General features: G+C 33.5%; 1 protein-coding gene and 2 pseudogenes across 3 annotated transcripts in view; 1 reads left to right on the plus strand and 2 right to left on the minus strand.

Annotated features, from left to right (window-relative positions):
• NFATC3 (nuclear factor of activated T cells 3) overlaps positions 1-21,044 on the minus strand; it is a 92,910-nt gene that overhangs the window by 35,600 nt on the left and 36,266 nt on the right. For all 3 annotated transcript variants that reach the window (XM_016164343.2, XM_016164337.2, XM_016164353.2), the window contains exons 3-5: positions 19,443-19,605; positions 7,000-7,199; positions 1,853-2,025 (exon numbers count right to left, since the gene is read on the minus strand). In XM_016164343.2, coding sequence (XP_016019829.2) covers positions 1,853-2,025; positions 7,000-7,199; positions 19,443-19,605 — 536 coding nt within the window. The remainder of the gene's footprint in view (positions 1-1,852; positions 2,026-6,999; positions 7,200-19,442; positions 19,606-21,044) is intronic.
• On the plus strand, positions 3,890-4,008 carry LOC118611533 (annotated as a pseudogene).
• On the minus strand, positions 11,227-11,342 carry LOC118611794 (annotated as a pseudogene).

Below are 21,044 nucleotides of genomic sequence, written 5' to 3' on the forward strand. Positions count from 1 at the left end.
TATACTCTTACTTAAGTTCCAAATGGCTCACAGAGAAGGAGCAGGAAAAACAAGCACTGACTGGCCTCAGAAGTAGACTAATTCAAATTTAAGATATTTATGTAGAAATTAGCTATCAAAGGTACATTCGAAGTAACAGCAAAAATGTGTTCGATAAATGGCATAGTCATAACAAAAAAATATGTATGGGTTAAAAATAGTATTTTTGAAGAATATTTAACAACATGAGAAAAATGCCCATTATAAGTGAAAATCCCAAAATGAGATGTAAAACTGTATAAGGTAAGCCCAACTAAAAAATATGTAAATATGCATAGACAAAAAAAAGAAAGAAAAGAAAATCCAGAAAACGGTTAATAGTGACTATCTTGGGGAAGTCTTGTTATGAAAGATTTTAATACAACTCTTTTACCATTTTGCAATTTCTATATTCTCAACAATAATCACATATGTATTTAATAAACTAAAAGAAAAAATAGAAAACATTTCAGAGGAACTTTATCTCAAAAACTCAAACTACTTTACTAAATTATTTAAATTACTTTGTTAAAAATAGAGACATATATATCCTTATACAGGCACAAAATACTCTGGCAGGATAATAAAGACATTGGCAATGATAACTGCTTGTAAGAAAGAGAACTAGTCTACAGCCATGCCACCATGAATATGCCTGATCTCGTCTGATCTTGGAAGCTAAGCAGGGTTGGGCCTGGTTAGCACCTGGATGGGAGACCACCTAGGTGCTGTAGGCGTTTAAAAAAAAAAAAAGGAGAACTAAGTGAGTTGGAAATTTGCTTTTCACTCTAAGATTCTTTTTGAATTTTGTACCATGTAACTATATTAGCTATTAAAAATTAATATAAAAATTACTTCTTTAGTGAATTCTACCACCATGAATTTACTCAGTGATTGAGAAATTATAAAGTTTACCTCCAATTCAGCAAACAGCAAAAGGAGGCACAGAAAGACAACTAAGCAGGTGTGATCTCAAATTAAAAATGCATGTGAATAACAAATAAAATGGCATGATATAACCAAAAGAAATAAAATGATACAACCAAAAGAGTACTAAGAAAACCTGTGCTCTAGGCAGGCACAAGTGTCTCCTACAAGCAAGTAACCATCGATGAGCAGTTGAGATACTTGTGCCACAGTTTCCTCCTGTACAAAATTAAGACGTGGAATTAAAACACTTCTAAGTCTATACTCCAAAGGTCTAAACAGCAGTCTCAATATTTCAGCCCTACCAGCTAACTTGCTAGAGGTCCACAGTTCTCCAGGGTTTAAAATATTAAGTTCTAGGGTTTTTTTCATTTCTTCCCTTTGTAAATCAGGGGGAAAAGCACTTACTTTCCCAATCTGATGTTGTAATTAAATTTAGGGTTAAAAAACAAACAAACCATAAAACCCAACACAAAATCATGTAAATCCTTATATAGCTGAGGTGTCAGGTTTCAGAGATAGGTATCTTCCAACATAAAGGCTGACATTTTAATGAAATAAAGATGACCAAGTGACAGAACAGAATCATAGCTTCATGATTTGATCCTAAGATGTCATCAAGTCTACTTTCCTCATTTACAGTTAAGAAGACTGTGGTGGTCAAGAGAATTTTTGTCCACAGTCACATAGTTACTTAGGGTCAAAATATAATGAGAAACCATTTTCTAACTTTAAGATCAGTACTCCTCCCACCTAACCAAGTGGCTTATTTCCATATAAGAAAATTATACCAGCTATTTGGACTCCATGCATCAATTCACACTTTTGACCCAAATACTACAATATAAGCAAAACAGAAAATGACCTATCATATAAAATTTTAAAACACTGTCACAAGCTCACTTACAGCACTCAACAGGTATTGAAGCTGTCTGCAGAGAAAGGACTTTTCCACTGGGCTGTGGGATGTGTACACGAAACACAAGTCGTACTCTAGTATTCTTTCTGCCAATATCAGTTTCTCCTTTTCGAAGTTCTATATCTGAATTGCGAAGTTTCAAAATACCTGCACAGTCAATACTAGGGATAAAAATATAAAAATGTTATTTGTATACTGATAATTAGTGGTTCTAAACAACTCAGCTAAATAGCTATTGTTAATTTGGCAGGGAAGAACTATCACTACCTAAAATCAGGTCAAAAAAGAAAGATATCTATGATTGCTATTTTCTGCTATTTCAATTTTAGGATTAAAAATGTTTTTGTATCTCAAGACTATAATAGTAAGTATGATAAATTGTCTGCAAAGATGGCTGTCAATCATCCCTTCCCATTCCTGTACTTGCATGCCACTTCTCCCATTAAGAGGTAGAGTTCCTATGTCTGCTCTCTTTGAGAGCTGGCCTTATAAGAATATGGCCAAGAGATCCTGTGTAAGTTATGAGCCTAGCACTTAAGAAGCTTCATAACTTCCTCTTAGAGCCCTGAGCCACAACGAAGTCCAACTACATTGCTAAAGAGAAAGGCCCAGACAATCCTTAACTACTCCAGCTGCCCCAGTCATCTTAGATGTTTCAAACCCAGCTGAGCTCCCAGCTGAATTTGGGGGCATGAGTGATCCTAGCTAACGCCACATAAACAGACTGGCTGAATTCAGCCATCTCAAAGAATCATGAAAAAAAAAATGTTATTACTTAAAACCACTAAATTTGGTGGTGGTGTTTTATAGGCTAGATAAGTGAAACAAAAGATTGTTTAATTCTACACATGTTATAGGCCAGAAGAGATTCATTTGTAGGTTTAGAAATAGGTCATTAAAGCATATTTAGATTTTTATAGTGATATGCTTATTAATAAAAAACAATAAATCAGGCTAAGATTCTTGCATTTCTAACTATATTACATATTTCTAAACTTTCTAAACTACAAGTTTCTATAGTTTCTAAACTGTAGTATATATTTCTAAAGCATGTACACATTAAGATCAAAGTTTTGGCACATAAAGTCTAACATTTAATTATCTTCAAATTTTATTACTAAGTATGATTGCTTAACACATAATCATGGTAGAAAACAAGAGTATCTACAACATATCCTCATTATTCACATGCTGGAAGAATAAAGCAAATGAATAACTAATAATTAAACATTCAAGTTAAAGTTTACTCTCTCTTATGGCATGCCTTGTTATCCATCCTTTTACTTTATCTACCAATAGTTCCAATTCTAATGTTCACTGACCAAAGGCTGCAGAAGTTGCTTTGAAGGACTATATTATATAACTAGATTATCAAGATAAGAACCAGTAATGCACAAAAAAGAATCCCAAAAGAATATTTTCATCTTTGGAAAGACACAAAAAAAATTTCTACAAAAGGAAATATTTTTGAAAATAAAATAATTAATATCAAACAACTGCACTTTAACTCAAAGCAGTATTGATCAAATTCTATCAATAAGGTAGTGATTATTCATATTAACACACCAACATGAGTTTTCAGGCTGGGAAACACCAGAGACAATACATTTTATTGAGTTTTTGAGGGAAGGTATTTTAGCAGAGAGCTAAGTTTTTAACAGAAGATTCGGAATAAGATCAGAAATGATAGTCTTAAAACTTTAGCTATGAAATGTAAAACAAAAAATATGCACAGATAGAAATGAAAATTACTATTAAATCTTTTTACAACTAAAACTAAATTTTAGGTTAAAACATAACACTGCAACTAAAACTATATTTTTGGTTAAAATGTAATACTGCGACATCCATATTCAACTAGTTTTAAAATCAGAAAGGAGTTATGAGTAGGGTAAGGCAGTGAATACTGGCATCCTATATTTAAAGTATCTTGTAATGGATGTTGTTCCATAGTGTAGCGGTTAGCACGTCTGCTTTACATGCAGAAGGTCCTGGGTTTGCGCTCCAGTGGAACCATAGTCCATGGTCTATGGCCATGTCACCCTGAACAAGCCTGATCCCATCTGATCTTGGAAGCTAAGCAGGGTCGGGCCTGGTTAGTACTTGGATGCGAGACCACCTAGGAAGACCAGGTGCTGTAGGCATAAATAATAAAATAAAAAAATAAAGTATCTTGTAAAGTGGCTCTGTGGTTTATGGGTTAGTATACTGGTTTTAAATAAAGGGTCTTACATATCCAAAAGAGATTAGGATCAAAATGACCAAGCCTGTGAACCAGTTGACAAAACAAAGGAAATATCTACTAATTTTTCCTCACCTTACTGCTTTCAGGAAACAGTAAAGCAATTTAATATATACCTACAATTCACTTATGCACAAATTTTTTGAACAATGAATGGTCTTATCTAGTATTCATATATTTTGCCCACCACTATCCGAAACTACATTATACTCAATCACTGTAGCTTATCCTAGTAATTAGTTCCTGGGTAAAACAAACTCATTCAGCATTAGCTGCCCTGTTATCTAATGTACATAAAAGAGGTTTCTTAGGTTTGGGTAACTTCCTAGGTGCTTCTTACTCAGCTCTTTCTTGGACACACACAATACTGCCATAAGCCTTGGTTCCTACAGAATTTCTATTTCCCAAAATTAATAGTCCAGAGTGGATAATAAAATGGCCATAGATGTTTCAGGTATGTTTCTGGCAGGGTGGGGTGAGAGGGCTAGCTGCTAGTTACTAGTAACAATTACATTTCTGCAGGTTTGTCCTTTCTGGTGTCATCCACATACCAGGTCTGGTTGAGGAAGGGACATGAATCATACCCTCTTGAATCATGACTACCACCTTTTTTATGTGCTAGTAAATAGGGAGAGGGGGAGGCAGATATGTTCAAACCCTACTGTTCTGAGTTTTTCACGCTACTCAGTGTGTGAGGCTTTCCTAATTTCTTGAGAATCTGTCTGAGAAACTAATGTACCCTATTTTCTTCAATTTATTAACTTATTCATTATTTTTACAAAAGATGAGGCATTTTACAACATAAATACAAGTAAGGTCAATTTTAAATAGAAGGAACAGGAAATAAAGATATCCTAAATTTAGGGCTATACGAATTACTATAATTAAATTAATCATGAATCTCCTGGAAGCCAAGGCGAAAAATAAATGTTAAAATGTTTTTATAGGTTTCTGCTTGTCTGGTAAAGCAAAATCTACCTTGTCATCAGGAAATACCAACTTTTTTATTTAACTGGAAAGGATTCTGTGTGTGCATGTATGTGTGTGTAATAATAACCAAGCTAAGAAATTTTTTTCAGATTATGAAGAGGTATTCACATAGCTATTTCTTATTCTGTCTTCCAAGCAAAGTTAAGAAGCATAATATGCTTACAATTTTCTATTTGATTCAAGTTTAGTGCTTCAAATATCCAGAGGAATAAATGGAAACATGGCCTATAAGGTGTCTCCTAGAGATCAATTTTATGAGTTCTTAGAAATAGATGGTTCAAATCTGAGTTTTAAATTCCCTCTGCAGCTAATTGTATATTCACATGCTTTTGACGCTAGATGAGAAATAAAATCCTAGAGTAAAAAGGAAGAGGCTGACTTGCGCTCTCAGAGGTTGTACATTTTATCTTATTTAAAAATGGGTCGAATTGGATGCTTAGAAGCACAGCAAACATTTTCCTTAAAAGTTCTGCTCAACTGCCTAAACAAGCACTGGCTCAGACTCCAAAGTCTAAATCATAGAACACAGAAATTTTAAGAGTAGAGATTAACTAGCTGTCTGCATTTGCTATGAAAAATTCTGTCACGGTCCTTGTGTAATGACTTATTGGGTTGGGTTCTTGAGTATTGTCCATTTCAACAAAGCAAACAAAAATAACATTTTATTTAAATTTACATTAACTTGTCTTTTCTGGTAATTACTAGATAACAAGGTAAGTTATTTTTTATGTAATTCTTTTAATAGAATTATATCATAAATTGCTATGTCCTCATGAAGTATATTCAGTTTACCTAAAATGTTACTTAAATGTAAATTTAAAAAAAGAGAGCTAGAGACTGATATCTGCCTATTCTTTCACTAACCTGGGATAGATGTTACTGCCATTTTAAGAAAGGTCTATATTGTAGTTTGAAGCAACTTCTACAATAAACTTCACTGTAAATTTCACATACCTGGTTGTGGCAGATTAATAGTTGCTTATTATTATTCTTTCTTCCCTGTTTTCTTTAGTAACAGGCCCCTATACTGTTAGAGGTGGCAATGAATTCAGGGAAAAAAATGACTCAGGTCTTCCTTACATACAAGGATGATCAATGAGATGTGTTGGATAGGTCTCTGGAACAAGCTCTTTAAAAAGTCCTGACCCAAATGGAAGTTTTCGTTTAAGCTTCTTTCATCCCACTGCTTCTTCCTTATTCCTTTTGGGATTATGGTTGTGAAACCTAAAGCTACAGCAGCCATTTTAAATCATGAGGCAATCCTGAGAATGGAAACCACATACTAAAAATTACAAGGAAGAAAAAACAGAAGCATCTTGGGACCCCAATGACTTATGGAGCCACTGTACCAGCCCTAAAATGTCTATCTATATATTGCTATTGTAGAATGCAAAACTAAACCTCTGTTTAATTCACTGCATTTCAGATTTCTATACAGGAAACTATATATAATCGTAACTAATCCACTTAAACAAAACTCTATTGCATTCTCATTCAGAAGTTGGCCACCTCATTTTATTTGGAAATAGGTCAAATGGGACACCTGGAGGTAGAATCAAAGTTTTTCTTAGAGACATAACAATCATAATTGTTCTGAGATTGTTTATTTATTGTCTACCCTATTAGACTGAACTACTTGAAAAAAGTCCATATATTTTTATCTCCATTACCTACCATACTGCTTGGCTGGTACTATGTAATTTATAAACTTTTATTGAATTTTCTTTCTGGAAATATGCTACCAACCTTAGTAAATGTACCATGATTATTTACATAATGTCATTTAGTTAATTTAGAACAACAAATATTTTATTTTTGTACTATAAAAAGAAATGTATGTTTTTTCCAAAAGCTGTTTTAGAAAAAAAAAGAACTTTCCATTTGGGGGTGTGTTTCAAGATACCTGGCTGACATATTATTTTCAGGGAGAAGTGGAATTTCCAAAACCTTTGTGCTGGCAATTATTATCTCTTGGCTTGCAGTAGCAACTGTTTTCCCAGTGATTCGATGCACCTGGTAAAATGCATGAGGTCGTAAATATCGATCATCTGCTGTTCCAATAAACATCTGTAGATTTATCGGCTTTTCACTATAGCCCAGGAGCTAATTAGGAAGAACAAACACAGAAAATCACAATTCATTATCAATGAATTTTATAAGCTTACAATGGTAAGTCTTCATATTTGTATCATATATACTGTTATGTAACAATTTAAAAAAAGTAGTTAAGTGAACAGTCTTCCAAATTTCAAAAGTAGTTTAAGAATTATAAAATGCTGGGATATGTTACAAAGGAATAAAGGCGCAAGGTGATATCTCATTATGGTTTGTGGGGTTTTTGATAAACAGATGAATAAAAATTTTGCAAAGTCTTCTTAGAGTGCTTTGAAGGCACAAAAGAAATGCTGATTCTGACTGAAGGTACAAATAAATGGAAGTATATACCACGCTCATGGGTAGGAAGAATTGACATCGTTAAAATGGCCATATTACCCAAAGCAATCTATAGATTCAATGCAATTCCTATCAAAATACCAATGGCATTTTTTTCGGAGAAGTAGAACAAATAATCCAAAAATTTAAATGGAACCATAAAAGATCACAAATAGCCATGGCAATCTTGAGAAAGAACAAGTAGGAGGTATCACAAAACCTGATATCGAACTATACTACAAGGCTATAGTAATCAAAACAGCATGGTACTGGCATAAAAACAGATAAATGGGTAAATGGAACAGAACAGAAAGTCCAGAAAAAAACCACACCTATATGGTCATTTAATCTATGACAAAGGAGGCAAGAATATACAATGGGGTTAAGACAGTCTCTTCAACAAATAGTGCTGGGAAAACTGGAAGATACATGCAAAACAATGAAACTGGACCAGCTTATTATATCATATATAAGAACAAACTTAAAATGGATTAAAGACTTGAATGTAAGACCTGAAACCATAAAACTTCTAGCAGTAAACTCTCTGATATTGTTATTGGTAATTTCTTTTCTGATATATCTCCTTGGGCAAGGGAAACAAAACAAAAAATAAACAAATGGGACTACATCAAACTAAAAGTTTTTGCACAGCAAAGGAAACCATCAACAAAACGAAAAGAAAACTTACTGAATGGGAGAAGATAATTTGTCTATGATACATCTGATAAGGAATTAATATCCAAACTTACAAAGAACTCATACAAAACCCCCAAATAATCCAATTAAAAAATGGGCAGAAGACCTGAATAGGTATTTCTTCAAAGAGGAAACACAGATGGCCAGTAGACATATGAAAAGATGATCAAGATCACTATTCATCAGAGAAATTAAAATTAAAACCATAATGAGATATCACCTTGCACCTGTCAGAATGGCTATCTTCAATAAATGAAAAAATAGAAAGTGCTGGCAAGGATGTGGAGAAAAGGAAGCCCTTGTACAATGTTGGTGGGATTGCAAAATGGTACAGCTACCAGGGAAAACAGTTTGGAGGGTTCTCAAAAAATTAAAAATAGAACTACCTTTTGACCCAACAATTGCACTTCTGGGTATTTATCCAAAGAAAACCAAAACACTAATTTGTAAAGATCTATGCACCCCTATGTTTACAGCAGCACTATTCACAATAGCCAAGATATGGAAGCAACCTAAATGCTCATCAACAGATAACTTGATAAAGAAGTTATGGTTCATTTTTTATAACAGAATATTAATCAGCCATTAAAAAAAGAAATCCTACCATTTGCAAGGACATGGGTGGACCTAGAGGTTATTATGCTAAGTGAAATAAGTCAGACAGAGAAAGATAAATATCACATGATTTCACTTGTATGCAGAATCTAAAGAACAAAATAAACAAACTAAACAAAAACAGATTCACAGATACAGAGAACAATCTGGTGAAAAAGGTGAAGAGCTCAAGTACAAATTAGTAGTTACAAAACAGTCTCAGAGATGTTGAGTAAAGCATAGGGAATACAGTCAATAGTACTGTACTGGCTATGTGTAGAGCCAGACGGGTGATAAGAGTAATTGGCAGATATCACTTCATAAACTATATAAATGTCTAACCAATGTATTATATACCTGAAACTAATATAATTTTTTTTTACAAATAGAAATGTTGATTCTGTACTCCAGGCGATACTGACCATCCAGACCAGACCGAAAGACTTAGGTGTGTGGAAAGGTCCTAGTGGTCCCCAACCTTTTTGGAACAATAGACCAGTGCTTCTATGAGAAGCTAGTGCCTGATGAGGTGAGGTGGAGCTGAGGTGGTGATGCTAGTGCTGGGGAGTGGCTGCAAATACAGATGAAGCTTTGCTTACTCACCTGCCACTCTCTTCTTGTTATGTGGCCTAGTTCCTAACAAGCCATGGACCGGTACCAGTCCACAGCCCTGGGGTTGGGGATCCCTGCTCTAACAGGCTGTTAAAATCATAGACACTTTGTTTTAGTAGAAAAAGTCTTAAAAAGCCTATTCTATATATTACCAATTTAGAATTTCAACTGACTTAGCGAGGTGGGCTACTTGACTTTCTTTGGTACCCTTCACTTTCCTCAGGTTAAGATGATCACAGAGGATTGATAATGGGAATAAGGAGATACTAGGAGTAAAAATAGCAACCACAAAAAAGAAGGCAATTAAAAAAAAATTACAGCCTGAAGAAGTATACAAATAGAACTCAGGGATACTCCCATGCCCAATGTGGTGGTTAAGTAGCACCCATCTGACCCATCATCACGTAGCTAACCATAAACTGGAACAAATATGAAGAATGACTTGAAGCATGGAGAGCAACTAAAGTAAGTAGACACTGGAAGCAAAATGATATGTGTAAGAAGAGAATAATAAAAGGTGTGTTTCCTGTTTTCAAGGCTTTTAATGAGGGAAAGCCATAGTCCATGCCTTACATAGTATCTGAAAGGCCCACAGAAAATCTACAGCCTGAAGAGCTTAAAGAACTGAGGACAGACTGTCGGAAAACCACAGCTTCTAGAAAGTGAAGAGAAATCCCAGAAAGACGACAGCTAGAAAATGGGAACAAGTAACCTAACCAAGGCTAAAATAATTGAAATGGACTCAGCTGTGACCACAAAAAACAGATTTTGCAGGTTGAGTCCAACCAAGTTAAGTACTTGCTTAAACAGACAAAAAAAATTCAACATTATTTGGGAGTATACATGGGTGTGTTTGTATATTTGTTTTGATGTTGCTGAATTGTGGGAGCTCTTTATATAGTCTTAATATTAATCTCTTGCTGATATATGATTTACAAACATTTTCTCTCGTTCTATAAATTCTTTTCACTTTCTTGGTAGTGTCGTCCTTTGATGCACAAAAGTTTCTAATTTTGATGGAGTCCAATTTATCTATTTTTTCTTTTGTTGTCTGTGCTTTTGATGTCATACTTAAGAAACCACTGCCAAATCCAATGTCAAGATTTTTTGCAATGTTTTCTTCTAAGAAAAGTTTTATAGTTTTAGGTCTTATATTTGTCTTTGATCTATTTTGAGTTAATTTTTTATATGATGTAAGAGAAAGGTCTGACATTATTTTGCATGTGAATATCCAATTTCCCTAGCGCCATTTGTTGAAAAGACTGTCCTTTCCCCCACTGACCCTGCTGAAAATGAATTAATTGTATGTATGAGGGCTTACTTCTGGACTTTCTATTCTACTCCATTGGTCTGTCTTAATGTCAGTAGTACCACACTGTTTTCAATACTGTAGCTTTATAACAAATTGTGCATCAGGATGAGTCAATCCTCCAACTTTATTCTTCTTTTTCAGGGTTGTTTTGGCTATTTCGGGCCCCTTGCAATTTCATATAAATTTGAGGATATGTTTTTACATTTTGCAAAAAAAGGATGCCAGAATTTTAGTAGGTATTACATTGAATCTGTACATTGCTTTGGAAATTACTGATATTTTACTAATGTAATGTTAAGTCTTCCTCTCCATGAACATGGAGTGTCTTTCTATTTATTTTTATTTCTTTCAGGAATACTTTATAGTTTTCAGTATACAAGTCTTGTATCACCTTGGTTAAATTTATTTAAATAGTTAATTATTTTGCATGCTATTGTAAATGCAGCTGCTTCTTTTTTTTAATTAATTTATTATTATTATTTATGCCTACAGCACCTGGTCTTCCTAGGTGGTCTCTCATCCAAGTACTAACCAGGCCCGACCCTGCTTGGCTTCCAAGATCAGACATTGGGCTTGTTCAGGGTGGCATGGCCATAGACCATGGACCACAGCTCCACTGGGGCATGAACCCAGGACTTTCTGTGTGTAAAGCAGACATGCTAACTGCTACACCATGGAACCATGTCCTGCAGCTGCTTTCTTAATTTCCTCTTTGGGTTGTTCATCAATGGTATATAGAAACACAACTGATAAATGTGTTCTAATCTTCAAAACACTGAAACTTTGCTGCATATACGAGACATTTTGTATTTAAATAAAGAAAAAAAAACTCTAAAGACTGAAGTAGCAAATATTTACCTCCAGAAACAAGCATGCTATTTCTTTTGGCAGGTCATAGTCTTAAGCTATTGCTTGCTGGTCTTTATTGCAGCTTTAGTCTGATTGTTCTGCTTTGAGATGATGGCTTCCTTGTACTTTGTGGAGCTCTTAGAAGCTCTGAAGAGACCTCTCTCAGTAATCTTCATTTTGGCCCTACTTTTGGCCCCAAGTGTGTCTGGGAGAAATATTTGGTCTGTGGATGCTTTAATCCATTAAACCAGCGAGGGAACGACATGATAAAGTAGGTTGCATAAAGTCCATTTTTCAGTAAGCACAGTGGTTCTTCAAGGCAATACTAGTAGAGTTTCTGGCACCCAACCCCGAGCACTGTCAGTACACGTCGTGGTCATGAGTCAGTGTCAGTGATGTTTTCACTACAGCAGTACTGGGTTAGATGGCTGGACACTGTTCCAGGCCATGTGGCTTCCAAGACTGAGATTTTATGAACTACCTAATAACCTTTAAAATCTTTTCTCGTGTTTCTGTACTATGGTTTATAAAGTATCCTGATAGGTAATGTCATCAAATACAGAATACCTAGTAGTGTCTGGCATGTAGTTAGCGATAAACAAATGTTTTAGCTATTAGTCTGCATTCCTGATTCAAAGTGTGGAATCTAGTCAGAGTTTCAAATATGCACTAGTTTCATTTTACTATGTGGTCCTTCAGGTGAATGTTTTACTTCCCCCTCTGCTGGCACATGCCTGACTTTATAGTAGCATTTGTAACTAGGCAACATCATAATTTATTGATTATCCTCCACTACTCAGGAAAGGACAAGAAGACTTTTGCCTATTATCAGATAATATAATTTACCCAGGATGGTTTTCAGTCCTGTCACATTTATAAAGAAATAATTAAAGTCTGGACCATTGCAGTAGCCTTACAACTGCTTGCCCTCTTTTCACTCTTGCTCCCCCACAATTTATTCTCTCTCCAAGAGCCAGAACAAATGTAACATTAACTGGAAAAAAAAAAAAGAAGAGCAGGGTTGGGTTGAGACTAGTCAGGAAGATTTGCAAGTCAAGAGGCACACAGGTATTTTTTCTTGGCCCACTTTGCCTAAAAGCAAAATCTCTAGTGTCCTATACAGGCAGCATAAACCTATTATAAGCATTCTGGGAGTTAAGAAAGGGGGTCAGAGGTCTTCCTATTCTCTAATCAGACTTTCATTATGCCTTCCCTTCTATCCCCACCCTGATTTTTGTACAGATCCTCAAGCCCTGCCTTCAGTTATTCTAGAACCTAGAACCTCTATTTCACTCCCTCTAAAGAGTAAATCGCCAATATTCTCCCAGGGTAAGACAACAGTAATCACTTGGCTATACCACATAAGAGAGAAAAATCTAGGAAGTCTAACTGCTTTTTCTGTAGACTTTCAGCCAATCCTCCTGTTTTGAACCCCACCTCACATCCTACTTTCAGAGATACCAGTGTCTCAAATTCCTGAGCCTTTTAAGGATCCTTTGGTATAAAATGACTTGTGTTCCTTATTGGTTCTTTCTCTTCACCCAATAAGCTTGGGTGCAGCTGTCTAATGTCTACTGAAGATAAACACATGTGTTCAATTTACTATATTTAACTAGAAGTTGCAGTTTTCTATAAATATTTATGTAGTTAAGAACTCTATCAATATTTTCAGTTGTGATTTCTTTTTATATGTTTTGGTATAAGTTAATAAATTTTAAAGCTTTAAACAAATGGAAAATATTTCATAAAGAAATAAAGTGCCAACATGTTTACAATAAAAAATAAAGTCTAAATAAATCAATAATCAACGAAGAAATAGCAATAGTGCGGGTATATGTGTACATATGCACATCAATTAAGTTCAGCCATTTTCTCTTTTGGTTTTTGCATGGAGGCAGATGAGGTTAAGTAATAAAGTAGAATGATATTCTTCCACATTTGTACAGAGGTGAAAAAGTGAAGGTAGAGCGTGGTAAACTAAATTTAACTAAATTAGCTTATTTAATCTTAAAACTACTGTGGAGTACATGTCATTATTTTCCAGTTTACAGATGAATTATCTGAATCTAAGAAAGATTAGAGAACTACTCCAAATTCATGGCTAGTAAATGATTAGTCACTCCTTTCTGCTATAACTGTTGCTTTTTCAGGTATAATCCTAAATAGAATAGATTATTCTATGAAACCAACCATTCACCTAGTGAGAAAGAAATACCAATAACTTTACCACTCGCCTCTATGAAGGGGACAGCGTCCATCTTGTCACCTGCATAGCCTAGTATAGTACCTAGCACATTACAGGCATTCAATCATTGTTGAATGAATGAATTTTGGAATAAGAACATACAATTTGATGGAACAAAATAACTTGACATTAGTTAATATCATTGTTTAAATAAGAATTATAGCTACTGAAGTCTCTGTTCAAAATGAAGTAATTAAATCTAAAATAGAAAACACAAATAAATAATTTTATTGCTATCTATTAAGTTACCCACAATATCACTTAACATACAAGTAAGTACTATATTTCAAAGTAACCTTGTCATATTAGATGACTCACATTAACACCAGCTTGGCAAAGACATAAGCCACCTGTCCTTTATACTTTGGTAGTAAAATGAACCAGTAATGGGGGAAGGTAATCATACATATAAGATTTCAAAGGGAATATATACTTCATAACACATATTTTGGCCAACATCTGCTGTAAGTGTATATACTATATAAGAAAAATAGTGCTTCTTATTTGTATTTGGGGATTTTTAAAGGAATTTCAAATAAATTAATTAGATTATCATCCCATCCCATCCCATCCCATTTTCAGAGGAGCATTATGTTATAGGCAATAAACTACTTCTACTGTTAACACTACTTTCTAAAAAACATTCATCTAGTATCATACTTCTCTTCAGGCCACCTCCTGCTTTGTAGAAGAAAGTAAGCCAAGTTGTTTGTTATGTTTTTGTATTGTTTCCATAGCAAAGGTCTGTGCCTGCTTAATTTAACTAAAGCTGGAAGGTTAAAGCCTGAAGGTCACTATAGGACAGACTAGAACAGTTTGAATAAGAACGATTCTATTATCAGTTCTGTTAAATTACTTGGGAGGAGGAAATCTGAATATATTAGAAACATGATAACACACTATAGACATACTAAAAATATAAAGTTAAATTTCCATAATATAAATGCTTCAAATCGAAAATGTGCATATAACACATATAAAAAAATCATCATCTGGAAATGGATCTTGGTGTATGATGAAAACAAACTCTAAAGATGAAAAAATATTACAATCCCCATTTAAAAAATTTCATAACTTTTGGGATAAGACATATTTATGGCTTAATAAAAAAAATCACTACATAATAAGTATGTGTGTAGTTTTACACAATTTGATCACATGTGTAGACTCAAGTAACCACTATAATGGTCAAGATACAGAATTATTCCATCACCACAAAGGAACTTTCCCGTGCTACCCCTTTATTCACAATCTTAGACCTGTCCCCCTGTTCCCTGGCAACCACTAATCTACTCTACATCTCTAGTTTTGCCATTGTAAGAATGTTATACATATAAATAAAATTATACAGTATGTAACCATTTGAGATTGACTTTTTTTCCACTCAGCATAATTCCATAGAGAACCACCCAACCTTTGTGTATCAATAGCTTGTTCCTTTTTATTGCTGAGTGATAGTGCATTAATTGTACAGATATAACAGAGTTGGTTTAACTACTCATCTATTTGGGTTATTGATAATTTTTACTTTTGAAAAATGTAGCCACTATGAATATTACTATAAAGGTTATTGTGTGAACATAAATTTTTATTTTTCTGTGATAAAGGCCCAAGAGTGAGATTGCTGGGTCTTGTGGTAAGTGCAAGTTTAGATTTTTAAGAACATGACAAACTATTTTCCAAAGTGGCTATACCATTTTACATCCCCAATGGCAGTTTATGAAGGATCCAGTTTCTTGGCATTCTCACCAGTACTTAGTTTTATCACTAATTTTTATTTTAACTGTACTAGTTGGTATGTAGTGTTATCTCTCTGTGATTTTAATTTTTATTTTTTTAACAGCTAATAACATGGGAAATCTTTCCACATGCTTATTGGCCATTTATCTCCTCACTGGCGAAATGTCTGTTCTTGTCTATAGACAATTTTCTAACTTCATTGCTTTTTTAATGTTGAGTTTTGAGTTATTTATATATTCTATATGCAAGGTTTTTGTCAGATATGTGGTTTGCGAATGTTTTCTCCCTGGCTGTAGCTTGTTTTTTCCATCCTCTTTGACAGGATCTTCTGAAGTTCCATTTATCAATTTTTTCTTCTGGGTGCCGTGCTTTTTACCGGTATTATGTCCTAGAACTCCTAGCTTTAGGGTCCTGAAGATTTTATTCTGTTTCCTTCTAAAAGTTTTATGGTTTTACAATTCACATTTAAATTCATGATCCATCTTGAATTAATTTTTTAAATTAAGTTTATTGGGGTAACATTGGTTAATACCATCTTGAATTAATTTTTGTATAAGATGTGAGGTTTATTTTTTGCTTACAGATGTCCAGTTGCTCCAGCACCCTTTGTTAAAAAGGTAATGTAAGAGTTCTTAAAGAATTTATCTTGGCCCTTAAATGGCATGCTTTTTATGTAAATACAGTTGCCATTATTTATGTTAAATTAAAAACTGGCATAATTTCAAATAACTTTAAAAACAATAAAATGTTTCAAATAACTCTTAAAATGCCAATACTTTTTAGACAAATTAAATCTAAATCTATTGCTGTATATTTCTTATATGTAATTCATTAATATGCTATATTCTCTTGGTCATATAGGCTTCTAAACCAGCAATGTCCAACAGAACTTTCGGCAATGATGAAAATATTCTATATCTGCATTTTAAAAAAATCCATGATCCATGTTGTCTCAATTCTAATGTGAAATCTGAGGTTAAGGTTTAGTTTTTTGCCTACAGATATTCAATTGCTCCAACATGATTTGTTGATAAGACAATGGTGCCATTAACCATGTGGCTACCAAGCCTTGAAGTATCATTAATACAGCTAAAGAACTGAATTTTTCATTATAATTTTAATTTATATGTGGCTTAGTGGATATTGGATTGGACGGTGCAGCTCTAAACTCTTCCCACTAAGTAATACTTTTCCTTCCTTAGTATCCACCTTTTCCCTGGCTAATGTTTATTAATTAGTTCGGAACTTTCCTCATAAGCGGTGCTTGATTCAACCCGTCTTGAGTTTCAGGTCCCTATTTGGGCTCATAGAGATCTAAATTTCCTCCATTAAACTTTTATTATACTTTATTATCTCATTTGCAAGTCTCACTAAACTATAAATTTCACAGGAGTAGAAAACATGTTTGATTTTTTTTCTCCACTGAATCCCCAGATTCAGTAACAGACTGTCTTGAATGTTAAATGTTTGGGGGAACCATAATAGGTACGTGGTATTTTTCAACAGCTTCACAGTTTGAGTTCTTTCATAATTTCAGGAACCGTACATCAGAAACTTATTAGCTCTCAATGTATAAGTATATTGAGAACATCTTAAAGTAAAAGGCAAAACAAATGCAACAGGAAATGTGTATCGATATATAATACAGAAAAATTTTCTCACACAAAGGAAGAATCAACTGAAAGGGAGCATCATAGGTACTGAAGAAGACTGTCAGGAACCATCGACATCCAAACATAATCTTGTTAAATCAATTTCAGGTACACTGATATTTCTTCAAGCAACAAATTAGAAAAAAATAAGTCATTCACAAGGAGAATATAAAACACTGATGGTATCAAAACTGTTAGTCTCCTCTTAAACAGGAATCCGTTTTTAATTAAAGAAATACTGTGCAAACAAATTACTTGGACTCCCAAAAGAATTATGTTCATTTAATAATTTGTAAATAATAATCTCTCCTGGTAAGAAAAGTCAAAGACACAGGAAATGAAGCAAATATTCTTTCTTCTTAATTAAATTGAAATAAGTTCTCATTTAGAGCAAAATATGACTCATAACAAATGGCAGAATTCCTATGTTGAGTTTTCCTAACATTTCTTTTTCCTTTTTTTTGACATTTCTTTTTTTTATTAATTCTATTGAGATATAATTCAATAAATAGCACTGCATAAGTTTAAAGCATAAGGTATAGAGCATAATAACTTGATTTACATATATTGCAAATTAATTACCATAATTAAGTTAGGTAACACCCATCGACTCATGGTTAGAGAGAGAGAGAGAGAGAGAAAGAGAGCATGCGCACGCGCAAGCGTGTGCAAGTGTGTGTGTGTTATTTTCTTTGTGATGAGAACTTTTAGGATCTGCTGTTAGCAACTTTCAAATATACCATATAGCAGCGCGAAATAGTCATCATGTTGTACAATAAATGTTCAGTACTTATCTTATGGTGGTTTGTATGTTTTGACCACCTTTATCCAACTCACCCATCCAACCCATTCCCCATCCCATTTCTGATCTCTTTTTCTATAACTTACATTTTTGCTATCAATCATTAAAAAACCCACCTAAAATGTAAAGCTTTGTTTGTCAGGAACTATGCTTAGATAATAGTGATAAATCATAAATCATGGATGGTATAGAAAATGACAGTTCATAAATTCTATTTGTTAAAATTCACTTCAGATATAATTAATTTCTCCACTACAATACACAATGCCATAAGACAGGTTCTGAGAGGAAACCAAATAGGTGACTCAAGATTATATAAACATTCTGTTTGAATATATAACGACAACAAACATTCTCAAATATGAAAGAATCCAAAGAATATAGAATCCAAAGCCCTCCTTAAACAAATAAACAAAAAATAAACAAAAACAATTAATGAAATAAATAAAAAATAATTAGTATTAATCTTTGACTCCAACTAGATATGGGACTAAGGCTAAACAAAGGGGGGATGGCTGTAGAGCTGAAAGAAAAAATAATTTAAGCAACAAAATTCAGAAGGTAAAGCGGGGAAGAAGTTTAAGAAACACAATCACTTCATTTTTCAAAGCAAAAAGTCATTTCACACCATCTAAATCTAAAACAATAATTCAATCTCTTAATAATTTATGTGACCTTTTGATCTTTTAAGATCTCTAAGAGTAAAAAACAATTATCTAAGATTCAATAGTTCTTAGTTCTACTTTTGTTTCATTTTTTAAATGTTTCATTCAGGTAAAATTAAAGTTAATATTCAACTATGACTTGAAACATTAAATATATTTCATACATTCAAATGTTATATAACTTTTACAATTTCACTTTAGTTTTTTCTTCTAATAAATTCAAATAAAAATATTTTAACGACAAAGATGTTTAGTATAATCATATCTTTAAAAATTCATTCATTTTTTCTAGCTATCTATCCAGTCTTCTACTAAACAGACACATAAAGAATTATTTAGAATGTTAATCAAATGTTAACAACTGTTTGTTTCTGAGTGGTTTAAATTTGGAGCAATTTATTGCTTTATTCTTTCTACTTTTCTGTATTACCTGGAGTTTAAATAAGCATGTATTATATTTATAAACGTAATACAACCATTTTTTAAAAATCAGAAAACAACTGTTTGACCACTATTATCTTTCCTCAGAATTTTCCCAGCTGGACAGTCCAGGAAGAATATCTTTTAGCCTAGCAAAAAAAATTCCAAAGTGGAAGCGCTGTCATATCAACAAGCACAAAACCTCAATAGAGGCTTTCTAGTTTTATATGCTCTCTCCCTGGGTTCAGTAGTACCTACCTAACTGAACAGACTCCATCATTAATAGATGTATGGTATCTGCGAAACACATCCCCAAAATCTCATACCTTCACAATGGGGTGTCCCCCAGTAGATGCTTTTACTGCTCCTCGGCTACCCTCAGTTTCATAATGGGCCCGATGATGAGTTTTAGGTTGCACTTCTATTTTCAGTTCACATTGTCCAAAATGAGTTGGTAAAGGCCAGTCTAGTGGAGGTAATGAAGATGTGCTATAAACAAAACACACAAGAATGCATTTCACCATGCTATTATTGCCAAGCAATGATTCGAATCACTTCTTTGCCAGAACCAACACTTCTTCTTGTGATCTTGGACACACAGTACTCCAAAATAAAACTTCTTAATAAGCTATAACATTGTATGTGGTGGGTGCTTAAAGGAATAATTCTTTAACTTGGAAGAATAAATCGATTTTATCGACTTTTCAGTGTCATGTGTTTTTAAGAAAGGATAAATTCTAACATCTGTAAAACTGTAACTATTTCTTAACTATGTGTACATAATTACAGAAATAATTGATTTCTTAAAGCAAAGATGCACATCTCTGTATATGTACATCAGTATTTCTCTAAGGATCCAAATGCCCCTGTGTCTCAATATATACAGCTCCCTCCCTTGTATGAGGCTATAGAAGTCCATCCATTGTACATACTGCTCCTTTCCCTCTCTTCCTCCCTGTTGTTCTTTTCCCTGTCTCTCTATAATGCTTACAGTTAGCAATATATTGCAATTTGAGGTAAAAATTTAATTTCAGTACATATTTGGTTTAAAAATTATAAGGCCTATTACTGCAGCATATCTAAATGTCATTTCTAGATACAAATGTCAAGTGATCGTTAAGATAATTTAAACAGCTTAAAGGGTTACATACAGGTTCATTTAGACATATTAACATTGAAAATATGGAATTAGAAAATAAACAACTCATATGTCTATAGGTCAAATATTAATAGAACCAAATCTAGAATGATTTGTATTAAAAAGTAGCATCTTCTTAGTAATTGGTGAAATGAGACTTATAAGGTCTCTTCTACCTTTTGAAATGCTATCATTCCCACTATAAATTTCTAAAGTTCTTCAGTGATTCCTTGAATGTCCTCAGCCTAGCTTTACTAGCTACTGAGAAGCTTAATAGTATTAATTTCTATTTGTCTGCAACACTCAACTTCATTAACTCTCAACTAGTCTCTGCACTTGTTCTGCAGACTTAATCGAATTCCTAAAAAGATTAAGATAATTTTCAGAAGCAGAGTGATGGGCTCAAGGGTATCTTCAATACCATAATTCCACATTATATTTTTCTAAAGATTTGGATCCATAAATAAACATTCACACCAATTAAATAGCATTTTAAAAAAGTAAACAGACCCAACTCCATGTGGGGACTTAATACATGATAAAATTTCTTATCAATTATAGACTAGGTTGATTCTATAAATGGTATTGTTGTGACTCATAAGCAGTTTGGAAAATGAAGTAAGTCATTACACTATTCTTCACTTCAATCCTTAGCTGGACTCAAGATTCAAATATATATATATTTTATAAATACAAATATGATATATGGTATAAATAATTTTATATAAATATAAATACTATATATGATGTTACATACACACATTATAAAAATGCATAAAAAATTTATTAG

Source organism: Rousettus aegyptiacus, unplaced genomic scaffold (assembly GCF_014176215.1).
Source record: "Rousettus aegyptiacus isolate mRouAeg1 unplaced genomic scaffold, mRouAeg1.p scaffold_m13_p_14, whole genome shotgun sequence".
Classification (NCBI taxonomy): Eukaryota; Metazoa; Chordata; class Mammalia; order Chiroptera; family Pteropodidae; genus Rousettus; species Rousettus aegyptiacus.